The sequence below is a fragment of the Gekko japonicus genome, unplaced genomic scaffold, assembly GCF_001447785.1.
Source record: "Gekko japonicus isolate JY-2015 unplaced genomic scaffold, Gekko_japonicus_V1.1 scaffold314, whole genome shotgun sequence".
NCBI classification, from domain to species: Eukaryota; Metazoa; Chordata; class Lepidosauria; order Squamata; family Gekkonidae; genus Gekko; species Gekko japonicus.
Genome location: NW_015170284.1, coordinates 810,386 through 835,298, shown reverse-complemented (window position 1 = coordinate 835,298; position 24,913 = coordinate 810,386). Strand labels below are relative to the sequence as shown.

At 45.7% G+C, this 24,913-nt stretch overlaps 1 protein-coding gene across 1 annotated transcript in view; it reads right to left on the bottom strand.

Moving 5' to 3' along the window:
- CACNA2D2 (calcium channel, voltage-dependent, alpha 2/delta subunit 2) overlaps positions 1 to 24,913 on the bottom strand; it is an 871,471-nt gene that overhangs the window by 213,703 nt on the left and 632,855 nt on the right. Inside the window, exon 6 of the mRNA XM_015417855.1 lies at positions 1,870 to 2,008. Coding sequence (XP_015273341.1) covers positions 1,870 to 2,008 — 139 coding nt within the window. The remainder of the gene's footprint in view (positions 1 to 1,869; positions 2,009 to 24,913) is intronic.

The window sequence follows — 24,913 nt, the reverse complement described above, 5'->3', positions numbered from 1 at the left end:
CAAAGCTAGGACATTTTTAGTGGGGAGGGGGCTGGGGAAAGTGCCCCCCCAAAAGCCCCACGCATGTGCACTGACATCACAAAAAATGCACTGACATCACAACAAATAAGAAATCAAATAAAGGTAAAATATGCTCAGCACTGAGATGCACCCCCCTCTCCCTCCCTGATGCCTAGCCAAGGCATGGATAGAGGGCTCCCAGAAAGGGAAAGAAATTGAAAAAAGGGAAAGAAAGAAATGGGGGAAAGGGAAACAAAGAAAGAGAAGGAAACAAAGAAAGAAAGAAATGGAAGAAAGGAATGGGAAAGAAAATGAAAGCTCTGTGCATGTTTGTTTTCCCCCAAGTTCCAAATCTCTCCCCCCCCCCAGCAGTTAAAAAGGAGCTTGAAGGCTTACACTGTAATGTTTCCTTGTGGTTGTGGGTTCCCAGGCTAGAGTACTCACTGAACCACCTGTTCTCAGGTCCATTCAGCTTATACAAAACGAAACTGAAACAAGAGCTCCATCCAACAGGACCAAACCAAATCACACAGATATTAGGGGAAGAGAGCAGACAATTCCACTACATGTATACAATGAATATACCACAAGATTACAAGAGCAAGACCCCTTTTGGGGTGGGGGAGTGAGAGAGCAACAGAAAATACACTGACGGGCTGTTCTCTCCCCCCCCCCTTGCAGAGGCAGATGAGGAAGCACCATTCAACCCAGTGAGTGATATTCCTGCAGGGCCCTCTCTGGAACTGGCTTTTGAGCAAGGGAAACCTTTACCTCTATTTTGTATATTTAAAATTATTTAGAATTTATCATCGTGATATGTCTGACTTCATTTGTGTGATTTTTCTATGAGATTTTTAAAATCATTTTTTTTGTTGTTTCTTTATTTGAAGCCCCAGCAGATTGCGAGGCCCTAAGCTGTAGCTTATTTAGCTTATGCGTAAATCCGGCACTGCATGTGGCTGACAACACATACTAAAAGCTGGGCTGTAGGTTGCTTTTTGTGCAACAGCTGACGCCAGATAGTGAGGCCTTAAAGCCCACCAGTTTCACCAGGCTTGTGTGTGCCTCACTGTGTGCTAGGTCATGGATTCTCTTTACAGCCTTCCCATTAACCCCCCCCAAAAAAAACCCCCACAAAGGAGTAGCCTTTGAAAATTTTAATGCACACCTCATGAATTTGTTACAGTACAAATCAATCAAGTCTTGAAACACATCAGTTTTGGAAACATGGAGTTCAAGGTTTTGCATATGGCTCGTGCCTTTCAGCTTTCCCTGACACATTAGCAAGTTTCTGTTTGTCCCTTGCAACCAATATCAGCAACCAGCACACTACAGCCAAGATACCCTCTTCCTTCTCTACATGATCCACACTCAGGGGCCACAGATAGCTCTTCACTCCTACCCTACAGCTTTCTGCAAGAGGGCAAGTCTTTGCATCTACAGTTCCTGGAGTAGAATATGGTATTCCTCTCATAGAATGGCTTGAGATGGTGTATCTCATCCATCCAGTTGGGAGGGACTGCTATCTAATATGACACTTTGCTGCAAAACAGAACCATCAATTCACCAACCTCTACCAGTCACCCTGGATGACCAAGCAGTTGAATGCCAAAAGCAGAGAACAGGTGCTATACATTAAGATGCTTGCCAAGGAACAAACCCAGCCTCAAGCACAAAAGGAGGCAAAAATCTTTCGGTTATTTGGTAACCTTTCGAAGAGGGCTGCATTGAAAAGAGGGAGAGATCTGATCTAGTTCAGCTAAAGTTTATCTATTACCATAAGGAAAGGACAAAATAATCCCAATCCAAGTGTTATGTAGTTTTAAAATGCAGAGTTCTGTGAAAAAAGTGTGTGTGAGGGTGACTCACAGCCTTTGTAGATGTCTGTAGGTATCTGCACAGCAGCATAAGAGTAGTTAACCTTCGTTTTAAAATGTGTATCTTCTATGAAGTCCAGCTTCAAGGAGTTGGATGCTTCACCTTCAATTTCTTCTCCCTCTGGACCATCCTAGGAAAACAAAAGAGGACATACCATAAACATTTAGGCTACTTTTAGATAGCAGCAATCACTGAGGCAGTCTGGTAGGTGGGACAGGGTCAGTTTTACTGACAGGCAACCAAGGAGGAGAGCCCCCTACGTTGTCTCTGTGGAAGTCATGCACAGTGAGGGCAGTGATAAAAGCTCTGTGAAGACATTTAGCTGCTGACCACCCAGAAGGGCACTGGATGAGCTTTTAAAGTCATGGGTTCATGCTGTTGTGCATTGCCACCAGCCAGTGAGTGTCCACATGCGTCCACAATCCTGACTAAGTCACCCTGTGTCTCCAATACTGCTGCCCAACTCTTGTCAGTAAAAGTATGGATCCACTGGCATCTTAGCTGCACATTATCTCACAGGCTGCTGCTGTTCATGGCAATTAAAAAGATCCCCCCCCCCAGGGTGGTAGGAACCTCCAGGTAGCTGGTAGGGGAAGACTTTAATTTTTTTATTTAAAAAATTGTACTAGAATAGTAATTTCCATCTTAAGAGTAACATTTCTTGGTCCACAAATAACTGAATGATAAATGGTTAGGGTTGCCGGACCCCTGCTGGCGGTGGGGGGAACCCTGCTTTGCTGGGCGCTTCCCCACCACCGACCAACTGGCTGGTGGGGGGAACCCTGCCAACCAACTGGCCCGAAAGATGACGTGATGATGTCACGCAGAAGTGGTGTCACACATCTTGTACAGCAGTCTCTAGGCCTTGCCATAGAACTAATTAGGTGGTCTTACAGAAAGTTTACAAATCACCAGTTCCTCAATGCTATAAAATATAAGAAATATCTCTATATTGTAAACTCCATCGGTACAAAGACAGCAGTTGTCCAGAAGGATTCATGGTTAACCCCCCTTCCTGAGTACATCAGTATTTCTTTCATGTTGAGAAAAGCGACATCCAAATCCATTTCCCTTACATGAAATCTTTAAGGTGGGTCATTATTATAATAATCTCCCTATTATAGACAGAGGGTTGAAGTTCAGAGGACTAAGGCTACCCAGTTAGTACATGTATGAGTTCAATTTTGAACAGAAGATGTCCCGCTCCGAGCTTATGCTCTTAACCACTATAATACACCAGCATTGATGCTTCTCTCACAAGCAACAGTCCTATCTCATTCCCTAGGGTGTGGGTTGCTGGGAAACCAGGACATTTATGCTTGCAAGCCCTTTCTCAAGTTAACACCATAGCAACAGAAGCAGCAGGAGCGGTGGATGAAAATGGCTGGGACTGGAAGAGCTGCTAAATTATTTTTAAATGCAAATTTTCTGCATCAGGTAGATGAGGTTTGTAAAACACACTGGTTGAGAAGATGTGCTGATTCCTGGCTCATTTCTCGGTTCTGTTTAACCTTGCCTCTCTGTTTTCAGCAGCATGGCAAGTATTAAATCAGACAAAAACCCCTTGAAAATCAATTAGCAGCAAAAGGCGACTATCAAAGAACAAATTAAAACGGAGTGCAGCTTAGTGCTCTGTCAATAAGCAATGCAAACAATATTTAATTATGGTAGGAAGATGGCAAACTCCCCACTGCTGAAGCTGTGCGCCTGCTCTTTTGCACGCCACTTCTCCCTCCCTTTCCGCCACAGATTTCCACAGCATTGGCAGGCAGATCTAACCAAGAGCTCTTTTGTTCTTCGTAAGGAGATTTACTCTGTTTGAGAGGCAAAAATGTTTCGGAGCTACAGAACCGAGAAACCATTCTCTTTCCACGCTGGCAAAAACATATGCTGCTAAGGAGAGCAGGATCCCTACTTTTGGATCCAGTTCTTCCAGAATCAGCCTTATATAAAACCGGCTTGGAAACAGGGGGGAGCTGGCAGGGAGGAGAGGAAGGAGAAAAACTACCTCTTCACTCTCTCTCCCCACCCCAGGTTTTCTTTTCTCTGCTGAAAATACCTTCAATTGAAGATAAGCAGCTGTTGGGATTTTTGTTACATGCTAGGTGCAACATATAATAATTTATACCTAAGGATGGCTTCAAAAAAGAATTAGACAAATTTATATGGGATAGTTTTATTAGCCATGATAGCCAAACTTAAACTTCAAATTCAAATGATGTATACCTCTGACTACAGATGCTAGGGACAGACACTGAGGGGCTGTTGCCTTCATTTACAGCTAGTAAGCTCCCAGGGACATATAGGGGGCCACCCCCTATCTCTTATTGCCAGCAGGCTGGAAGTTTGAAGTGGTTCAAAGGTTTTCCTGGTGGGAATGGTTCTTGCTGCATCAACATCAGGCACAGTTGCCACAGCAATAGATATAATGTGTGAGCTCTTGCAAGAGGCAGGGATCTGGCAACAATTCATGTCAGAAGATAGCAGTGAGTGCAGGCAAGATGGTCAATGGCTGCCACATGCTATATGTCCCTGATATGGAAAAGAGGGAAGACGTTTAGTCGGGGGGGGGGCAACCATCTTGACAATTTCCTCAGCTCAGCCACAAGGCAACTAATTTCAGTCACAAACATGTTTGTGCTGACCACCAGGGCCATAATAAGATGTTGTCCCATCTCTTGGGGCAATTGTTTCGGCTATCACTTTTGTAGATCCTGCCTGGTATGATAGTGAGCCTTCTGCCAGCCTATATCCTGAAATCATCCCCTTAAAAATATGCAGTTCTTTGCATAAATCAGCCTCTTTATGGATGAGTATCCCATTCCAAGCACCTCTTATCAGGCAGCTAAATCATACCATAGGCATTTAATACTTTTTAAAATCTGTCTACAATCCCCAGTTTTGACAAATGCTTTCAATCAGACCTTAAGTTCCAGTTCGAAGAAGGTGTCATGGGACCATCAGACTCAGTGGGATCTGTATATGGTTATATCATCCCCCCCCCAAAAAAAAACCCTTGCAAACTCCAGCCATCTTTTCACCCTTTGAAGTGTTATACAACCTTTGCTCTTGATGAATATGAGCCTTGGCAGAAGCCCACAGGGCCTAGAACAACCCCCAGGAAAATGTGAAAGAGTTTAATGTTCACTTGGAGCATCCTGGTGGGAATCCATCTGCAACAAGCCCAGGCTGTTGCATTATGACTAGTACATTATGACTAGTGTACTAAAACTGACTGTTTTATGTTGAAGACAAGTTACTGATTTGTAAATCCTCCTCTCACACCCTGGTTGTGGTCTGTTGAGGTTATACCTCTCAGTTACAGAGTACACTGCAGGAGCAACCAGTATTTAACAAGGCGGCTATGTGTAAACAATTTGAAAGCCTGGAAGGATCACTTAATTCCCCCTTGTCACATGTTCCCATGAGCCTGCCTACTAGGAACCTTCTCTGGCAGAGGCATCTCCCAAGGAGGTACTCCCAAAATATTAAAAATGCCCACCTTCTCTTAGGAGGGGCGCTGACATTCTTTTCATGATTGTAAATCAGCATGCCCTATATCATCAACACTGATCAGGTGGTGTGTGCTGTGCGGTGAACAATTCTCCACAAATGACAGGAGAAGGTGGCTCAAGAAATCCAGGAAATAATGAAATTAGGCATTATAATGATGCTGCTTAGATTGAGCAGAGCTGACATGACTTTTCAAAGACTGATTTATCAAGTCTTGGGACCCTGACATCCCTTAGCTCTTGTATGTATCACCAACACTGTTATCTTTAGTTCCAATTGGGATCAGTATATGCAACACTCAAAGGCTCTTTTCACTGCCCTGAGAAATGTGGGATAAAGCCTAAATCCTCACAAGAGTCAGAATGGCTTCACAGAACTGAGTAAATCACATGTCATGTGATGGGTGGAACCTACTCTGGGTGATGCCCAGGAACACTAACACCCTATATAATATGTATTAACCCATAATAATAACAACCAGAGGTCATTTCGGGGGGAATCATGGGGGATCGCAGTTCCCCTGGGTGAGGTACGGGGGGCGGGGTACATGAAAAAGCCCCGCCCCTGCTTCCGGCCGCCCCGCTTCCGGCCCTCATTCAGCCAGGAGGAGGCAGGAGAAGAGGGAGGGTAAGTTGCTTCCTCCCTGCCTCTCCCCACCCCTGCCTGCCTGGGGCCAGGGAGGGCCTTTGCGGGGCTTCCTTGCACTCCCGCCGGCCTTGCAGGTCCACCGCCGGGCCCCTCATGGGGCTCGGCAGTGGAGCTGCAAGGCCGACTGCTAATGAGTTCCCCTAGCTCTTTTTTTACGAAACAACCCCTGATAACAACAACAACAACCCCAGCTGAAACACATTTTGGACTATTATGGACTATTGGGCACTTTACTATTCAGCAAACTGGGTCATACGGAGCATACAAATATTACTTACTGCATTATTATAATATATTATTTATTATTTAAATTTAAAATCTTTTTGTTTTGATAAGTGATCAGGAACCAGTGGATGAATGAGATGTGTAAGCACAATGCCTGGATAGTTACTTATTACTTCAGGTTTGTGAAGCAGTACCCTCAGGGCCTGGCAGAAACCCAGTGCCGGCCATATTTCTCCTTGCCATTAATAAGCAGTGAGAACCCTTCAGAAGGTAGGAGGGCCTACTGGACAGCTCATCAGATTCCTCTCATTGAATACATCAGTTTTTCCCTTGAGGCAGTTTGAATCCGCAGGGATGGCTTCCCAAGGGGGAAGGTTCCTACTACATCAATATCAGGAACTGTTGCCGTGGTAACTAGAACTGTATCCAAACTCTCATGAGAGTTTTGTTTGCTTCATGGGGCATGTGTGGCTTAATAAGGCCTTAATGAGGGCTGAGGAAGGCTAGAGAAGATGAACTCTGACTCCTACCCTAAAACTGCAGAACTGTGGACTCAGCCACTAGGCTCTTCATAAGTTCTTTGCCTTTATCCGGAGGAGGAAGTGGATTGGGTTGGCCAATGTTTTCCCCATGTGCTGTGTCCTCTTCTGTTATCACATTACACACCCAGGGGATGTGCAGGCATGGTTAATCTTTCTTGCTTTGTCCACAGACTGAGGTTCCCATGGGCAGCAAAATGAGGATAAACCTACCTGTCACAGTCTAGCACTCAGACAAATTGCCACGTTGGACAGAACAGAACTGGTTGGGAAACCTCTCTCACATTCCTCTCAGCAAAACAGATTTTTCTCTCTACTTCCATAATCGTATTGTGTAATACATTAACAGACACATTTTCTGGCTCTCTAAGGCCTACCTAGGAAATGTAGCCTACCAGCCAAACACAGTAGCCCCTGAGGAGCTTGATGACTCTACCTTTGGATCCCCTCTATAACAGAATGGGGAAAAAATTGGGGAGGCTGACCACAATATCTGGCTGATGGGCTCCCTTTGGCTTAGTAGGTTGTAGGTTGTGTAGGTTTAATCACAGTCAAGACCTCTCTTCTTTAATGCCCTCTGCCACTTCATCTTGATCACATGCACAGAGCACACGTCACAGATTTTTTAATAAATATGAAAGAGAATAATAGACTGTACTTTATAGCCTTGATATAGGATATTTTCTCATAGCATTTTTAAAGGTGTGAGTCATATCCAGGTTTGTAAACACTTGCAGTTAAAACAGAGCACACCTGGAGAAAAACAAAGAAGCCATGCAAACATGCCTTTCATTAGTTTCTACAGAATGTTTTAGATCTGGAGAACATGGTGTGCACCTGCCAGAAAGTCCTCTGCAATGATTTTGCTGACTCAGAGAAGAGATCATAGACATATCTGTATATGTAAGTACCAGCCTCCTCCAACCTCTTCTATGAGGCATGCATATTCATGAAACAGCCACTACAACACATGTGCATCAGAAATGCAAGTGAGGCTTGCTGTTGTGTTACTTCCTTTCCTACTATGTTAGATGACTGGGACCGAGGGAAACAGAAATATAGAACTGACTAGGAATAAGGTCCATTATGGAAATAAATACAATGAGCTCTAGAAAGAGACTCAGGGCAGGTGCCCTGACCTTGGGCACTCAGTGTCAATTTGCTGTGATGACCTCAGCAGGGTATAATGAAACAGAGCTTACCATTTTCTCCAGGGGAACTAATCTCTGCCATCTGGAAAGTAGTTGTAATTCTGAGTGATCTCCAGCCCTCACCTGGAGATTGTCAGCAATGGTCCCCCAGGAGGAAATGAATGGTTTGGAGGGTGGAGTCTATGGCATTGTACCTGTCTGAGGTCCCACCCCTCCTCAAACCCCACCCTCTCCAGGCTCCACCCCTCAAATCTCCAGGAATTCCCCAACCTGGAGTTGGCAACCCTATCTCCTTCCCAGCCCTCTGACTTCAGCTTTCCATCTCCCCCACACACACACCTGCAGCCTCTACCTAGGAAAAGTACAGTCTTTCTCCTCCTCAGTGGGGACCCAAGCAGGAGGGAAGCAACTTCAGCAGGGTATAATGACACAGAGTCCACTCCGCAGAGCAGCTGTTTTTTCCAGGGGAGCTGATCTCTGCCATCTGGAGAGCAGTTTTAATTCTGAGTGATCTCCAGCCCTCACCTGGACATTGGCAGCAATGGTTCCCGAGGAAGAAAAATACGGTCTTTTTCTGCAGGAGACCAAAGCAGCTTATGTCATTCTCCTCTCCCCTTTTTGATCTACACAAGAGCCCTGTGAGGTAGATTAAGCTGAAAGTCTATGACTGGTCCGAAATCACCAACTGAACTTCCACAGAAAGAACCTGGGTCTGGCAGACCCTGTTCTGAAGTGCTAACTGCTATGCCTAGGGTAGCCAACCTCCAGTTGGAACCTGAAGATCACCAGGTATCACAACTGAACTCCAGATAACAGATCTCTCCCCCCTGGAAAAAATAACTGCTTTGGAGGGTTGGCTCTATGGCATTATATTCAGCTGAGGCCTCTCCCCTCCCCAAACTCTGGCTTCTGTAGACTCCACCACAAAATCTCCAGGAATTTCCCAACCTGGAGCTGGCAACCTTAGTCAGGACTGGCCCCAATGAGTTCCTTTTTCCTAACAGAACCAAGCTCGGTTGCCTAGCAACAGCCACTGAGGGAAAAGTTAGTTCCACAGTAGCCAAGCAGGAGAAGTGTCTTTGTCAGGAGAGACAGCCGTTTTGACAGTTTATTCTGTGAGGGAAGAGTGTCCAGGCTGGCAGTGGGTGGGGGAGAGGAGCGGACCCAGCTCCCAGCAAACGGCACGTGAGTACTCTTGAGTGGCGGTTGATGGGCCAATGGTTGATGGATTGCACAGCACAGCCAATGGGAGAGCTGGAAATGGCCAATGCCTTAGGGCAATTATATATATAGGATTACAGCAGTGGTGACCTTAGCAACTGCACAAAGCATCCATGGGTAGAGTCTGGGATAGATCGGAAATCTAGTATGGTCCATCTCCAGGATTATAGAGGCTGCTGTCCAAACGTTCAGGATCAAGGGCTGGGCGATAATGTGCATACACTTCCTTCACCAGTAGAGGCAGGTGGTGAAGCCAGAATACTTATGCCTGCCTTTCTGCTCTGCACATAGATTGAACGTGGGGAGAGGTCACATGTAGATGGCTATTCAGACACTTGAACCATTGTCCCGCCCTCATTCACTTCTTCATCTGCTTACTTATACTGTTCCACTCTCCCCATGGCCATGAGTCTTTGGTGAAGGATTCTGAAAAACTCAAGTCTACTGGATCATACTTAGTTATTATATCTATATGATAGTCACCACCACCTACCAGCTCTAAAAGAAATGATTATTCATGAAATGCTTTTGGTTTAGCAATTATATAACCATTGTCATTAAGTTTATTTACAAAAAGTCATGCCTTTTCTCCAGTATATCACTAGTACTATTGTTAGAGATTTTTATTGATTTCCCTAGGAGCAGCTTTAAGGACTGCAGAGCTAAATTTTACCGCTGGAGCCCCTTTCTAAAGGATGGTGTTATGTTAAGCCACCTTCCATTCTTTTGGTACAGATGCTGAGTTGAGCAAGAAGGTTACATATTGCAGTTAGTAGTTTTGCAATTTCATATTTGAGTTCCTTCAGAACTCTCAGATGAATGCCATCTGGTCCTGGTGACATATTACTCTTTCATTTATTTGCTCTAAAGCGCTTCTTCTGACACATCAATTTGTGACAATTTCTTTAGTGCTGGTATCTCCCTGATGTCATCTGTAGTGAAGATTAATGCAAAGATTTCCTCTTCTATAGGTTCTCTGCATTGACCATAACTTTCTTTAATGTGCTTTTACTCTGTAATGGTCTAATGGCTTCAGTCATTTTCTAGCAGACTTTCTGCTTTTGATCTATGTAGGGGGGAAAAAAGAGAACATTATGGTTTTTGAGCTATTCTCAAAATGAGCTTGGCTGTCTGCCCTCACTATAGATACACATTGCCAAAGTCTGCCCTTCTTTTGGTCATTCTTACTTGAGCATAACATCTCTTTTATAGATTCCCCCATCATTGGTAGCCTTCTTTCACTACTATATTCATGCTAGGGTTCTTTAAATTGCTCGCAGCCTTTTTTGAAAAATGAGATGGATGCTTATTTAGATCCAGGGTTATGGTATACTATTGTATAGTTCGCATGCAAGTTGTAATCATTTTTACTTTTGCAATGACTCCTTTTCAATTTTGTTTCCTGAAAATGGAAACTTTCTGAGGATTTAAAGCAGAAAGGTTTGTATGCGATACTAAGGGCTAGAAATCTTTTGAGCAAGAAATCTTTTTTAAAACCATTAACAGCTAAAATCTCCTTGGTGACAGTGTCTTTTTGTGATATCAAGAACGGAGACATTGTCTTCGTATGACCTGCATTTCTTGACTAGTAGTTAGAATCTTTTTAAAAAGCAACTAAAATGATAGTACATGAAAAAAAAATCAGTATTGCATGTCAGTTTCTTTTCAGCTTTTGTGCACAGCAGTTTCAAGACTTGGGACAGAAGATTTATTTTATTTTATTTTACTACATTTATACTCCACCTTTCTTCCAAATGGGGGACTCAGAGTAACTTGCATTTTTCACCTCTCCTTTCTTTTATCCTCACAACAGCAACCTGGTCAAGTAGGTCAGGCTGAGAGGGTGTAAAGGTCCCAGGGTTACCCATGAAGCTTCCCTGACAAGGTGGGAATTCAAACCTGGCTCTCTCAGGTCCTAGTCTTGACATTCGAAACACTACACCAATCTAAGTGCCATCAATTACTTTTATGGGAATAAAATTCTGAATATACATTTCTTGACAAAGCATCTGAGAAATTAAGAACATTTTTTTCTTACGTGCTTCCTTATTTCCAGTCTTTCTATATTTTTCTCTCATATGTGTGCATAAACAATCATGGGTATGGTTGCCAGGCCTATTCGGCACCCCAGCAGGAGAATTCGGGGAGCACGGACAAGCTATCCACTGCTGTGCCAATGCAATGACGTCCCTTGCAGTTTTGTGCCAGAAGTCACATCATCAGGGCCTTTTTTTCCTTTTTTTAAAGAGGTGCTGGAACTCTCAAGAGGGAAATGAAGTTTTCAATTTGTATACTGAAATCTCATGAACTTCTAAACATTTTAAAAAGAATTTTGTCGAAGAGTTTCCAGAACTCTGTTCCAGTGCATTTCCCCCAGAAAAAAAGCCCAGCACATCATGCATTGGTTATAACACTGAATTCTCCCCCCCTTTCCCTGTGCCTTTTTGAGCAGCACCAGTGAATGAGGGCCCAGGCCAGGAGGTCTATGTTTCAGAATTCGGTGTTGCTCAACCCCTTGTTCTTTGCTGGGTGAGATTATCTGGAGATTTGGGCTGGGTTGTTACCAATATGCAGATGACAGCATGGGTCATCCCTAAACTAGTATCCGAGACTGGCTGAGCTTGTTGCTCAGGAACAATAGCTTGCCAGGATTCTGGAGGGGACCAATGGGGAAGTAGTGTTATGTAAATAACCTATCCTTGGGAGTGGGTTGTGTTTGGGTGTGGTGCTTGCATGCTATTTAAACAGGGCAGCAGCCCTGGAGTCTGTCTTGTAGTGTTCCTGAAATCACTTAATAAAGTAGAGCTGTTTACTGCAATGCATCTTGAACCCAGTATTTAACAGGTTGTATTCCCCTTGAAGGAAAAGGTCCATAGTTGGGGTTGCTCTTGCACCCAGACCTATTGCTGTACAAACAGGTGGCACCTGTGGGCAGCTTTGACAGTTCATTCAGTGGCAGCTGGCAACCTGGGAGAGGGCCTTTTCTGTCATGGCACCAAAAACTTTGAAACTCACTCCCCAGTGAGACTTGCCTCTCCACTTCTGTTCCCATGTTCCTCCAGTGAGTGAAGACTTCTTTATTAAGTCTGGGGTTTCCTCAGTAATCAATCCTCCCTGCCCTGTTTTTAAATATTATTTTTATGTATGCACATTTTATTGTATTGTATGTGTATTTTAACTTGGTTTTAGTTGTTCAAATTATGTGTTTGAATTATGTGTACAGTGTCACCTCCCCAATGTCGGCAACATTATGATATCACTTCCGGGTGACGTTATAACATCGCATTTGTGGGCATTTGTCGGTGGGGTTTCCCCCCACCAGCTAGCTGGATGGTGGCGGAAAGAGCCCCACAAAAGCGAGGGAACCCCTGCCCGGACTGGGGGACTGGAAACCCTAGGTTGAACACTTGCCAATATGGCTCACATCCTGTTCTGCAAATGGTGAGCTGATTTTAATGATCAATTTGACTGTTTGTCAACCTGTTCGTGACTGTTTGGCAGGTTGCTTCACTGCATTCCTTCCTACAATGCAGTACAGCACAACTGGCTTTTCATGCATGTGCATTCTACCACAGTCCAATTAGATTCTACTGACCTCCCTGTCTTTGCTGTGTAAGTGCTCTGCTCACCTGGAAATTGTTTAGATAGACAATTCGATTAGTCACTAATCATACAAATCAGTCGTAAACAAATTCTGTGCTTTAATAAAATCATAACCTTTGTTATTTTCTAAGTAGTCCCTTATGACGCTAATGGATTCGAACTGGTTTTAATTGGCAGCATCTCTGCGCATGTGCAGGTTTGCAGAAACCCAAAGCAAACCTGTTTGGCAGGTTTCATGGCTGTTCAATGTGAACTGAACAGGCTGGGTGATTTGCTCACGTCTGCCAGGCACCTTCAAAAATGGTGAGTTCAACTGTTACACATTTGTAGGAAAATTCCCAGCATCCCTTGTTGTAGTCCAATTTTTTCTCCCATGCTTTGTGGCAGAATGAAAGACAAAAACAGATTGAGCTAGGTTAGACATCAAAGCACTGTGGAACTGAGTAGAGTAGTCAGACTGTAGGAAGAGTTTACCTATCCCTTTGGTCTGAGAAAAGGAAGGACTCATTTCATGTCTGTTTCCCTGTGCATGGTTTCTGTTTTATGGCAATCAGCTATATGACAGTGTGAGAGGTTTCAGGGCTAATTTGGCTGGCATTTGAATCCCCTTGGCAGAGCATATCTTTCCTGTTCCAGAACAACTCTTTAAAAACCCGGATTGTGCTATTTGCAAACTCCCAAGGATTTGGCTGGGGCTAGAGATCTAACCAACAGTGCCACACAGCAAACATAAAGATGCCCCCCCCATGTGGATACATACACACAACCAGTAAGTACTATAAACCCATGGGCTAAGGTGTAATCTAACTTCTTTAAGCTTTGCCCTTATTTCCAGTCACTGAATCTTTGCAGTCAAGTAGCAATGCCAGGAGGGACACAAGAAACACAAGTCCATTTAAGAGCACTGCTTCCAGTCATTGCCAAGTGTATTTCACACCTGATGGCTCTTTCTGATTGCAACTGCAATAGTAAGAGGTACTTGAGGCAACAGGAGCCGGTCTGCTGTCAGGTCTTCAAGAGAATATAAGAACCACCTTGTTGGATTAGATGGAAAGTTCATTTACAGTGCAACGCTAAGCAGAGTTTCACCTTTCCAAGTCCATTGAAATCAATGGGCTTAGAAGGGTACAACTCCAGGAATGCATTTCAAGTCCAACCCTATGACTCCTTGTTTTAGTTCAGTTGAAGACCTGGCATCAGGAAGAAGGGGAATGGGTCAGAGGATACAAACTGTTGTGTAATGCCTCTTTAAGAGGTTATCCTAGTAGGCCTCATAGCAGGCAGGAGAGTAGGAGAGACTCAGAGACAGGGTTCCTAAGTACTTACCGTGATACGGCGGGGAAAACATGCTCCCCGGCCGGACCATTCCTCCCTGTAACGCACCATGGCGTCGCCAGGAAGTGACGCTGGGTGACACTCTGGCAATGGGACTGAAAACTTGATAGTACATGAAAAAAAAATCAGTATTGCAAGCTGACTTGTGGTGACTCTGACGGGTTTTCAGAGCAAGAGACAGTCAGAGGTGGCTGCTGCCGTTGTCTGTCTCTGCGTCAGGAGGACCCTGGGAGAGGACTCCTTGGAGGGTCTCCCATCCAAATACAAGCCGGGGCTGACGCTGCTTTGCTTCTGAGCTCTAACACGATCAGGCTAGCCTGGGCTCTATCCCTATAATGCAGACTGGGTTTCCCAACAGTCACAGTGTAAATAAAAACAAAAAGGTGCCTAGGCTAGAGATGCAGGGCCGCGGGGCTCCATCTGCAGTCCCGGGAAAGATTAGAGGCTCCCGCAGCCACCTGCCAGAGCTGGGCAGAGGTCTTCCCACCCCCCACATCTCTCTGCTGCAGTGGCTGGGCAGGTAAGGGAACTCCAGTGGCCCCTCTCTTTCTCCCGGCCACCCTTACCGCCCCCAGCCCCACCCTCACCTCAGCCTGGTAGCACGGAGACCTCCGGCCCCACATGTGCACCCCCCCATTCCCAACGGGAAAAAACCCAGGCCCCGCACAAGGCCCACGCTCTCCCCTCTCCTGCTGCTGCAGCTGCCTCTCCTCCAACCTCCTCCGGTTGATCCAGAATCAGCTCAGTGGAACCACTGCTGCCCTGCCCAAGCAGCAGCAGCACTAGGCCAGGCCTGGGAAGCAGCAGCAACTACCATGTGTGCAGCATACCTCGTCCTTCCCTAGCCCACAGAGCGCCTCGGCAGCTCTCCCCCGGCTAGCTAGCTGCCTACCTGCCATGGTCCCGTGTCTGGGGGCCTCCTCCTCCTCTCTGTCACCGGGCCTGGGAAGCAGCCGCTGCCTCTGCCATGCATGCTTGGTTCCCCCCCACCACCAGCTGCCTGCCTGCCATGCCCCTGTGGGTGAAGGCAAGGAGATGCCTGCAGTGGCTGCAAGGAAAGGGACAGCAGCAGTGGGGAGTCCTCCAGGCAGCCAGAGAGTCAGTGGGCCTGGGCTGCCTAGGAAGTCGGGGATGGGTGGGCCCCAGGGGCCCCCACTGTAGCTACGGGCCTGGGTGGCCCCCACTTGAAAAAATCATTGAAAGGCAAGGTTCCCTTTAAATGGTGTTTTGCAGGCGGGGCTCCCCACCCATGAACTCCAAGTGGCGAATCCACTGCTTTGGAATTCAGGCACACAGTGCCCGTTTCCTGGGACCAGCAGCTGCCCCTCTCCCATCCCTCACCTCCCGAGAGATTAGAGGGTCCTCCAGCTAATTGGTGGGCCACATGCTCCCACTGATCATCTGGAGGGCCCCTTAAATCTCACAGGAGGGGAGGGAGAGGGGCGGCCGCCATCGATGCTGTTGTGGGTGGGGCAAAAGCAGGGGAATCTCTGCCCCAACCTGGGGGATGGCGACCCTAGTGTTTGTTGTTTAATCCACTACACAAAATGTGGAGACGAGGATGCTATTTAAACACCCAGAAAGCTGTAGAAATAACTTGAGATCAGGCTAGCTTGTTCCTTGCCTTCCACATTAGTGCTGACTCACTACAGAAATGGCTGTACTGGGCCATCTAGAAGAATCTGATGTAAGTCAGCCTGCCTCTTGGGACTGTTATGCAGAAAGACTATCTACAAGCGAATAAGATCGAAGGGGCAGAACAAAAGTATGCAATTTTATTGACTGTGGAGCAAAAACTTTGCTATTGTTCATTCTGTGACGGCACCTGCTGCTCCAAGTACAAAAACTTATGATGAACTGATCGCTCTACTGAAGACACATTTTTGCCCACCACCATCTGTTACTCTACAGAGGTTCTATTTTTGTAAGCATGATCAGCGAGCCAGTGAAAATATAGCAGAATACGTTGCAGAGCTCTGTCACCTTGCTGAACATTGTGAATTTGGGGATCTTCTGGAAGGCCTGTTACAAGATTGGCTCATCTGTGGAGTTAAGGATGAGGCCACCCAGCAGTACCTCCTCTCTGAACAGAATCTGACTTTTGCTGCAGCACAGTAACAAGCATTAGCAGCTGAAGCCGCTTCATGAAATGTCAGAGAAATTCGTAACAGACACCCCACCAATGCCCATGTTCTCCAACAAATCCAGGAATCAGATGAGGAGCAAGTACAGAGGCTCACATCTACATCAGTGGGGCTAAGTAAGGGTGCGGTCACATGCGCCAAATAAAATGGGGGGGGGAGAGCGAGGCTATTTCCTCCAGAGGAATTTGACCCGCAGTTGCGAGATCATACCTCCCTTTGAAGCTGTGGGTGCAGCCCATCAGTACGTGATCAGATGCAACTGTGGGTGAGTCAGATTTTTTTGTGCCATTTGTTTCCCATGTGCTTAAATGAGGAATCGATGAATCACACCTCTGCATTGACGGCTCCCTGTGGAGTTTGCGATGATGCGCATACTGCGAAGGGGAAAAAAAACACAACGTCATGGAGTCGGGATGGCCTGATCAGACCATCCCGATGGCATGAGAGCATGGTGTAGTGGTCAGACAGGGGAAAATTTGTCCGTGGCCTGTCACAACCCGTTTACTACCAGATTTTCCCTGGTGTCTTTTAACTCTGCTTCTGCAGTGGAGCACAATGGGTTGCTGATGACTGCGGGTCACTTCCCAGATGCTGTTGTCTAATTGCTCCCTTTAAATCCGCCCAGCATTCGCACCTATGTTGGGTCTAATTGTGCGTATGATCGCAGCCTAAGTCAAGTAATGCATCTATATGTTTAAGTTGTGGAGGGCAACATAAACAAAGTGAATGCAGATTCAGGAATGCCGAGTGTCACACTTGCCAAAAAAGGGGTCACATAGAAAGAGTTTGTCAATCAAGGGTGAATCCCAGGAAACAAAGAGAGCAGGGGAAACATACCCGGCTTCAAACTGCCTATAACTTGGGGGGTTTCCCTGATGAAGACGTACAAACATGTACTTTAACATATTCATGCTGTCAAGGGGCAATACCCATAAATGATTGCCACTGTAGAGATAAATGGTCAGAAGTGTGAAATGGAACTTGACTCTGGGGCTGGATCCACCATCATAGACAGCAGCACATTTTCAGAACTATTCCAGGACCAACCTGGAAAATCTACAGCAACTAATATTCCAGGACCATTCTCCCAAATTACACAGATCAAAATGCCACCTTCATGACTACAGTGGACAGATTGTCCAGATCCTTGGAAGCTGTGACACAGATATTCACTATGGACTTGTCAGACAGCCATTACTCTTGCTAGTTACAAAAGAGATTCATAAAAGCCTGCTGGGAAGAAGCTGGTTCACACTCTTGGGAATCAGTGTTCAAGGAGTACATGGTGTCTGTCCAGCAATACCAGAAGAACTGGCATCTGAATTCCCATGTGTATTCACTGAGCCATTAGGAGCATACAAAGGTCCATCAGTGACTTTTCAGATGGACCCTATCATAATATCTATAAGTTTGAAGGCCTGGAATGTTCCTTTCACTTTGATTGATGAAGAACTTGATTGGCTTATTGCACAAGGAATTACAGAGCCAGCAACTCATACAACGTGGGCCACCCCTATTGTTCCTGTCTTAAAACCAAGTGGCAACATACGTATTTGTGGAGATTACAAACGTACTATAAAGAAGGCACTCAAGCAAGACCCATATCCAGTACCTCCCGTAAACCAGCTATTGTCTGTCCTGGCAGGAGGAAAGGTTTTTGCTAAACTGGACCTTGCTAAACCTATCACCACCTTATAGTGGATGCCAAGGCAGCAGATACCGAAACCATTATTACACACAGAGGGGCTTTTCATGTGAAATGTCTTCAATTTGGAATCTCAGTGGCACCAGGAATCTTTCAGCACTTCATGGAAACTTTATTAGCAGGTATTCCTGGGACTGTGCCTTCAATGATGTATTAATTATGGCCTCCTTTAAGAAGCAGATCGTGAATTGACTCAAAAAGGTTCTGCAGAAGTTCGATCTTTCAGGCATCACAGTTAAAAAAGAGAAATGCCAGCTGGGAGTTCCCAGATTGATGCAGCTGGTATCCCCCCTACACAGGATAAGGTAAAGGCAATACACAATGCCCCTTGACCAAAATGCAAGGAAGATCTTCAGTCATTTCTGTGACTTCTAAATTTTTATCACATTTTCTTAAAAAAACAAGCCAACCCTTTCATCTCCTGTTAGATAAAGGTGCTCAATGGAAGTGGACTCACAAACACGAAGAAGCTTTTCTGGCCATAAAGAAGTTGTTGACCTCTGACTCTGTACTCGCTCACTATGGTGAACAGAAGACCTCTGTCCATTACATGTGATGCCTCACCATTTAGAGTTGGGGCTGTCCTCAGTCACATACTACCAGATGGTACAGAAGCACTAATCACTTATTAGTCTAGGAGAGTGACCTAAACTGAAAGGAACTATGATCAGATTGATAAAGAGGCATTGTCTACTGTGGCAGGAGTTTAAAAATTTCATAATTATGTATATGGTCATCCTTCTGAAATCCGAACAGACCGCAAGCCACTTCATGGAATTTTCACCAAAGACAAACCAATGCTTCCCATTTTATCTCCCCGTATGCAATAGCCATTGTCCCAGCTGTAACCTCGAATGCTACCATCACAGTTCTCCATCAACTTTTTGCAACTCATGGCATGACAGACACAGTCGTTTCAGACAATGGTGCTGCTTTCACATCTGCAGTTTCCCACGACTTTGTGAATAAAAATCTCATTAGGGCTATAGACCCCAGGCAAATGGGCAAGCAGAGCGAATGGTACAGACTACAAAAAATATGCTGAAAAGGATAATTTCTGGGGACTGGGCAACCAGATTGGCAAGGTTCCTGTTGACAAAACATATTACATCCTGTCCTTCAACTGGATCCAGCCCAGCTGAGTTGCTTATGGGACATTGTGATGAACTACATATAAAATGCTGTCTTCCTAATGCAGCCAAATCAGAGAAGGGAGGTGAATAGTTAACTCTGCTCTAGAATGTTGAGTTTGAGTGACAGGCTGCTCCTTTTCTCTGATTGGCCAGCACCAGCTAAGGGAAATATAAAACCAGCTGTGTGTTGAGGGGAGAGTGAGTTCGTTTTGTGTTCAGCAGCAGATATCGTTCAGTAAAATAGAAGTTCAGCTAAAGGAGTGGATGTCTGAAGAGTCTGACTAAAAGTCTGTCAGACAGGGTCACCTTTTGAATAAAGGGAGAGACTCCTGGTCTTGATTGTGTTCGACATCACCTGAGAAAGAATTCCATCTAAGAATTTAGAGTATATTGTCAGCTTATGCTGAAGTACGTTTTCACATATACGCCAAGAACTGGGGTTTGAGATTTTGGCAAAGAGTGACTAGGTAGCAGGCTGAAGCTCCTCATCAGGCCAAAAGGAACAGGGTTATAATTTCAGGGAAGAAATATAAGTCCTTTCCAGTTATACAGGGAATTGGCATTGAGGCAGGCCCTGGTCTGTAGTAAAAGGAAACAGTTATAGACTATTCAGGGAAAAGAAGACACATTGTGATTTCAGAAAAGGGGGAAAAATTGATACACTAAAAGAGTGACCTTTCCAGAAAACCTGAATAGTTATTAGGAAACTATATGCAGAAACATACTTAGTCAACCATCTCTCACTGATATGAATTTGTAAAAATAAACTGCTGCAACACCATTGTGTCTGTCAACTGAAAAATATATCTTTACCAACAATGTTTACCTCAGCTTTTCCAATACCTGACTACCCCATACCATCCCTGCCTATTAAATAAAATCTTTATTTTCACTGTTACACAGTCTCCAGTGCCATTTCAAGTGATCTAAAAAGGGGGCTCCTGTTTTCTTCAGACAAGTTCCCGGGCTGGGCAAAAGCCAAATCAGATTCTGTTACAGGGTGGGACATTCAGATTTATAAAGCTGCAAATATTATCATACTACTGGGGGTCAGCTCAGCACCTGAAGGGAACTAAGAATTTTGGCGGGAAAAATTTTCATCACAGTGAAGAAAAAGCAGAGGTCCATCATATATGTCATGCCTAGATTGTATCCATCTAAAATAGTGGAAGTCACAGGTCCTGTCTCATATAGAGTGCAGATCACAGATGAACTGTTATGAAGATGTCACGTGGACCAACTACGTGGTCACACAGACACTCTGAATTCTTCAATGGAAACTTCTAAGTAAATCAACCCACCAACATCAGGTTCAGAATTAATTGGAGGAGGCAATCCTGATCCTGCCGAGAAGGAACACCCTCCTTCATCACAAGGAAGTGGTTATCTTATTACTGGGTTACCTGTGGAAGAGGCTTCCTCTGCTGAGACTGCAGTTGGATCAAGCCAAAGGGGAAGACCACAGTGGCAGTGAAAACATCCAATCTGGATGGCCGAATATTCTCCCTAGGGGGGAGGGATTTGGTATACTGCCTCTTTAAGAGACCCAGTTTGGTGTAGTGGTTAAGTGTGCGGACTCTAATCTGGGAGAACTGGGTTTGATTCCCCACCCCTCCACTCACAGCTGCTGGATGATCTTGGGCAAGCCATAGTTCTGTCAGAGCTGTTCTCTCAAGGACAGTTCTGGAAAGAGCTCTCTCAGCCCCACCTACCTCACAGGGTGTCTGTTGTGGGGAGGGGAAGGAAAAAGAGTTTGTCAGCCACCCTGAGACTCTGAGTGAAGGGTGGGGTATAAACCCAATCTCTCTTCTCTTCTTATATCAATAGGCGTCAGAGCAAGCAGGAGACTAGGAGGAACTCAGTGCTGCTCTTCTCAGTCTCCCTGCTAGCAGCCTGCAGGAGTACAGGGCCTATGAAGAATCTGCAGAATCAGGCCAGGACAACCCTGGCCTAAGATCTCTAGATACAGCTTAGTTAAGTATTGTTATTCCTTATTCCAATAGCAAAGTTACTGTTAATAGAGAGGCCTTCAGCCAGTTGGAACTGGGTATTTGTTGTTTGCTCCATACACAAAACAACAGGTAACAAGGGAAATGATAAACAGGTAACAGAGGAGGAAGATTTGTGACAGAAGCATGTAAAACCCAGGGCAATACTGTTGAAAGGCTTTGCCAATGCTGCTTTTTTTTTTAAAGTAGGTAGGTTGGAGGACACGGATATTACTACCATAGCATGGGTCATGCTAGGACTCAGTTACCAGGGAAGGCTGTAGCAGTAATGATGAGAGAAGGCAGGACAGCATGCCTCCATAAAATCCCATAGGGCAAAATTGCCATTCTTTATGGTAGATCCCATGGAGATTGTTCTCTGTAAGTCACAGTGAATGGATCATACACAGTCCTCTAGAAACCTACTGGAAACTGGCATATGAACTCCTAAAGGAGAAACATACTGTAGAGTCTGGTTGTCCCGAGAACTAACAAGCAGCGCCAAATCCATCTGAACAACTCCATCATTGTTAAAGGCACCACTCATCATTTCTGAGCAAACATGGCCTTGCCCTCCATAGTTCAGTTCTATGGAGTAATAGTGTTATTATGCCTCTTGCAGCACAGGTGCAAGGAAAGGGCAAGTTGGTTGTCCAGAGACAGCTCACCTCCTTTCACTTTCTCGTTTTTCAGCTGAGGGTTTGGAGAGTATGCAGAAAGCCCCTGAAAGAGCAGCTGCTTAGACTGAGTGCCTCATGAGCAGGTCAATAAATTCTTGCAGAGCTGAACATGGAGGCCAGAGCAAGGATAGTAGTACTGGGGCCTTCTGGGATTATGGAACATCAAGCATCCAAAAACTGGCAGCCTGTAATAATGTTTGGAGACCAGATCTAAGAAAAGCAGAGACCCGGTGAGTTTGGATTACAAAACACTGCCAGAGATGAATGAGGAGCCAGGAGTGGATTAAATTTATATAGATTGGAGCTGAGAGAATACAGACCTGTGAGCATGTCTTCTTATCTTCCATTAGTTTCTCAACACACCTCCTCCTTCTAGCATTTTCTTTAATGAAACAGGGGCTGATGCAGCCTCTAGGAACAGGCTTATGATACTGAGTGCCTGTCTCTGGCTCTGGTTACCTGCATGGATCTGTAGCTATAGCATCCCCCTGCCTGCAAGCAGCTTATTTATAGCAGGTGACATTTCCTTAGGGAAGAGGTTGCCACTTACACCAGAGGGAGTGAAAGCATTTCATTTCTAAAATCAGCCCCTGCCCTCCCTGCCACGTCATGCCTGCCCTTGACAGGTGCCAATTATGGCATCTCACCACTGCAGACACAAGTAAGGGAGCAAACCTCCCACTCTGCAGTTCGTCTCAGATGACAGAGTCTAACGATATAATTGGAGCAATGTTGAGGAGGAGAGCAGAAAAAAAAGCAGCAATTTAAATCCTGCAGGTGTGTAAAAGGGAGCGTAATGTGTGGAGAGAGCACAGGTATTTCTGTGTATTGTTTCTGCTGTTCAGAGAAATGCACAGCCTCTTAGTCATGCCTCTCTGTACCCAAGCATGACCATTTTGAGGGTGCAAAGAAAAGAAAAGCAAGAAAATCCATTTATCTCATGCCCATGGAAAAGGATTGTGCAATGCTGGCACTGCAGTTCAGTGAAGTCCATCTTGTTAAACACAGTCTTAAAAGCACCAGCGTCTAGCACTATGTGTCACATTCTCCTTCTAAAGATCACATATTGTGTTTGAAGATCTCACCCAGGGTCCATGCATAGACCCAAAACTCCTGACGGGTCTAAGCTCCATTAGCAAGCAGGGGAAAAGGGAAAGTGTAGCAGCTCACTGCACACACATAGTTCCTATGTAAAAGAAAGAGCAGAGTCTGAGTGGTGTTGTTGTTGTTCAGTCGCACAGTCGAGTCCGACTCTTCGCAACCCCATGGACCAGCTCCCGCCAGGCCCTCCTGTCTTCCGCTGTCCTCTGAAGTTGGCTCTATTTCATGTTCGTTACGTCGCTGACACTGTCCAACCATCTCATCCTTTGCCGTCCCCGTCTTCTTTGACCTTCAATCTTTCCCAGCATCAGGGTCTTCTCCAGTGAGTGCTCCCTTCTCATTTGGTGGCCAAAGTATTTGAGTTTCAGTTTCATTATCTGGCCCAAATAAAACAAGAGAAGGGAGAGCAAGGGGGGGGGAAACAAGCCCTCTCTCACACATGCAAATTTTCCACTGCCTCTTGGACACTCTCTGGTGAGGAGAGTGAGGAAGGGGGAGTAGAGGATCATCACATACCCGAATGTAGGCAGTTTCCCGCTTGCTGCTAAATTCCCTCAGCCACTATATGCAGTTGGACTCGGAGGCAGCTTGGACTCTTTGGGTGAGCCAAGAAGCTATAATGGACAGGAGGGAGTATCAAACCAAACCGTATGCATGGAGGGAAGGGCAGACAGGTGGCTGACTAAGAAGAGACCTTGTGTGTGTGTAAAGTGCTATCAAGTCACAGCTGGTTTATGGTGACTCCAGCAAGGAGCTTTCAAGCCAAGTGAGAAGCAGAGGTGGTTTGCCATTGCCTTCCTGACACTGGTTAGCTTCTGAGATCTGATGAGATTGGGCTGTACCATACCATTCCATATCCCCAAGAAGAGATCTTACGTAGTGTCATAGTATGGATGGATTTAGGACGGGGGAAAAAAGCAGTGCAGACTCGACTGCCCTTCCCAGCTAAGCACATAGGCTCACAGAGATAAAGCTGAAAGATCCAGATGGGAGGAGCACAAACAGAAGGCCCTTGAATAGAGCCAAGGGTCCAAATGAAGGCCTACAGCCTTGTAAAACAGTAGCAATGGGTCACACACAAGGGCCAACAGAAGAGGCAGCGTCTGCCCTCCCTAATTTTAGCACTGCTATCCTCTTAGGCAATGTCTCTGACTAATTTTAAAAATCATCCTCAAGGTTATATTTTGATAAATTATTCCTTAAGACAAAGAAAAACTAAAGTCCAACCCTAAGCATACTCATTTGAAAGTGGGTTCCACTGAAATCAACATTCCAAGTAAACACATGTGCTTCTCCACCACCAAAAATGACATTTTTTGTGTGAAACAAGGGGTCTCCCCAATTTCTAAAGGGCTGAAAGAGGGAAGAGGCACTGCTTACATTTGCTGTGTGAACCGAAAAAAGAATCTGCTACCAAAACCCTGAATTGCTTTCCAGACCATTCATTTTAGTAAATATTCAGTCATCAAAGAAAAGAAGCAGAAAGCAAATGCTCCCCAAAGGCTTATAGAAAGCAGACATGTTAAGTCAAAATCCAGTTACTTCCAGCTCTCCTGAAACATCCACAGCCCTCTGATATTCCCACTGTGAAGCTATCATTGCCAACAGGAGGGCTTGTCAGAAAGAGCTAAGGCTAGGGTTAGTCTGCACGAAGGACCCAGGGGTCATTTTGGGGGGGACGCGGGGGGACGCCGTCCCCCCAGTGAGGTGCCGGGTGGGCGGGGCGGGCACATGACCAAGTCCCGCCCCCTGCTCCCAGCAGGCCTCAGTCCCGCCCCCTGCTCCACGAGGACGCCAAGAAGGAGTTAAGTTGTAGGGGCTGCTGCCTGCGCCCTCCGCGGCTTCCCTGCTTTCCCCTATCCCCCGTGGTGGGCTCGGCCAGGGTGTGTGTGTAGCCTGTGGGGGGGGGACGGAGGCCCTTTCCCACCCTCCGAACGGGACCTGTGGAGGATCGCCGGCCTCTCCTTTCCTGGGCTCCGTTTCCCTTCCGTTCGAGTGTTTGTATGTGTGTGTGTGTGTGTGTGTGTGTGTGTGTATGGCTTGTGCCTG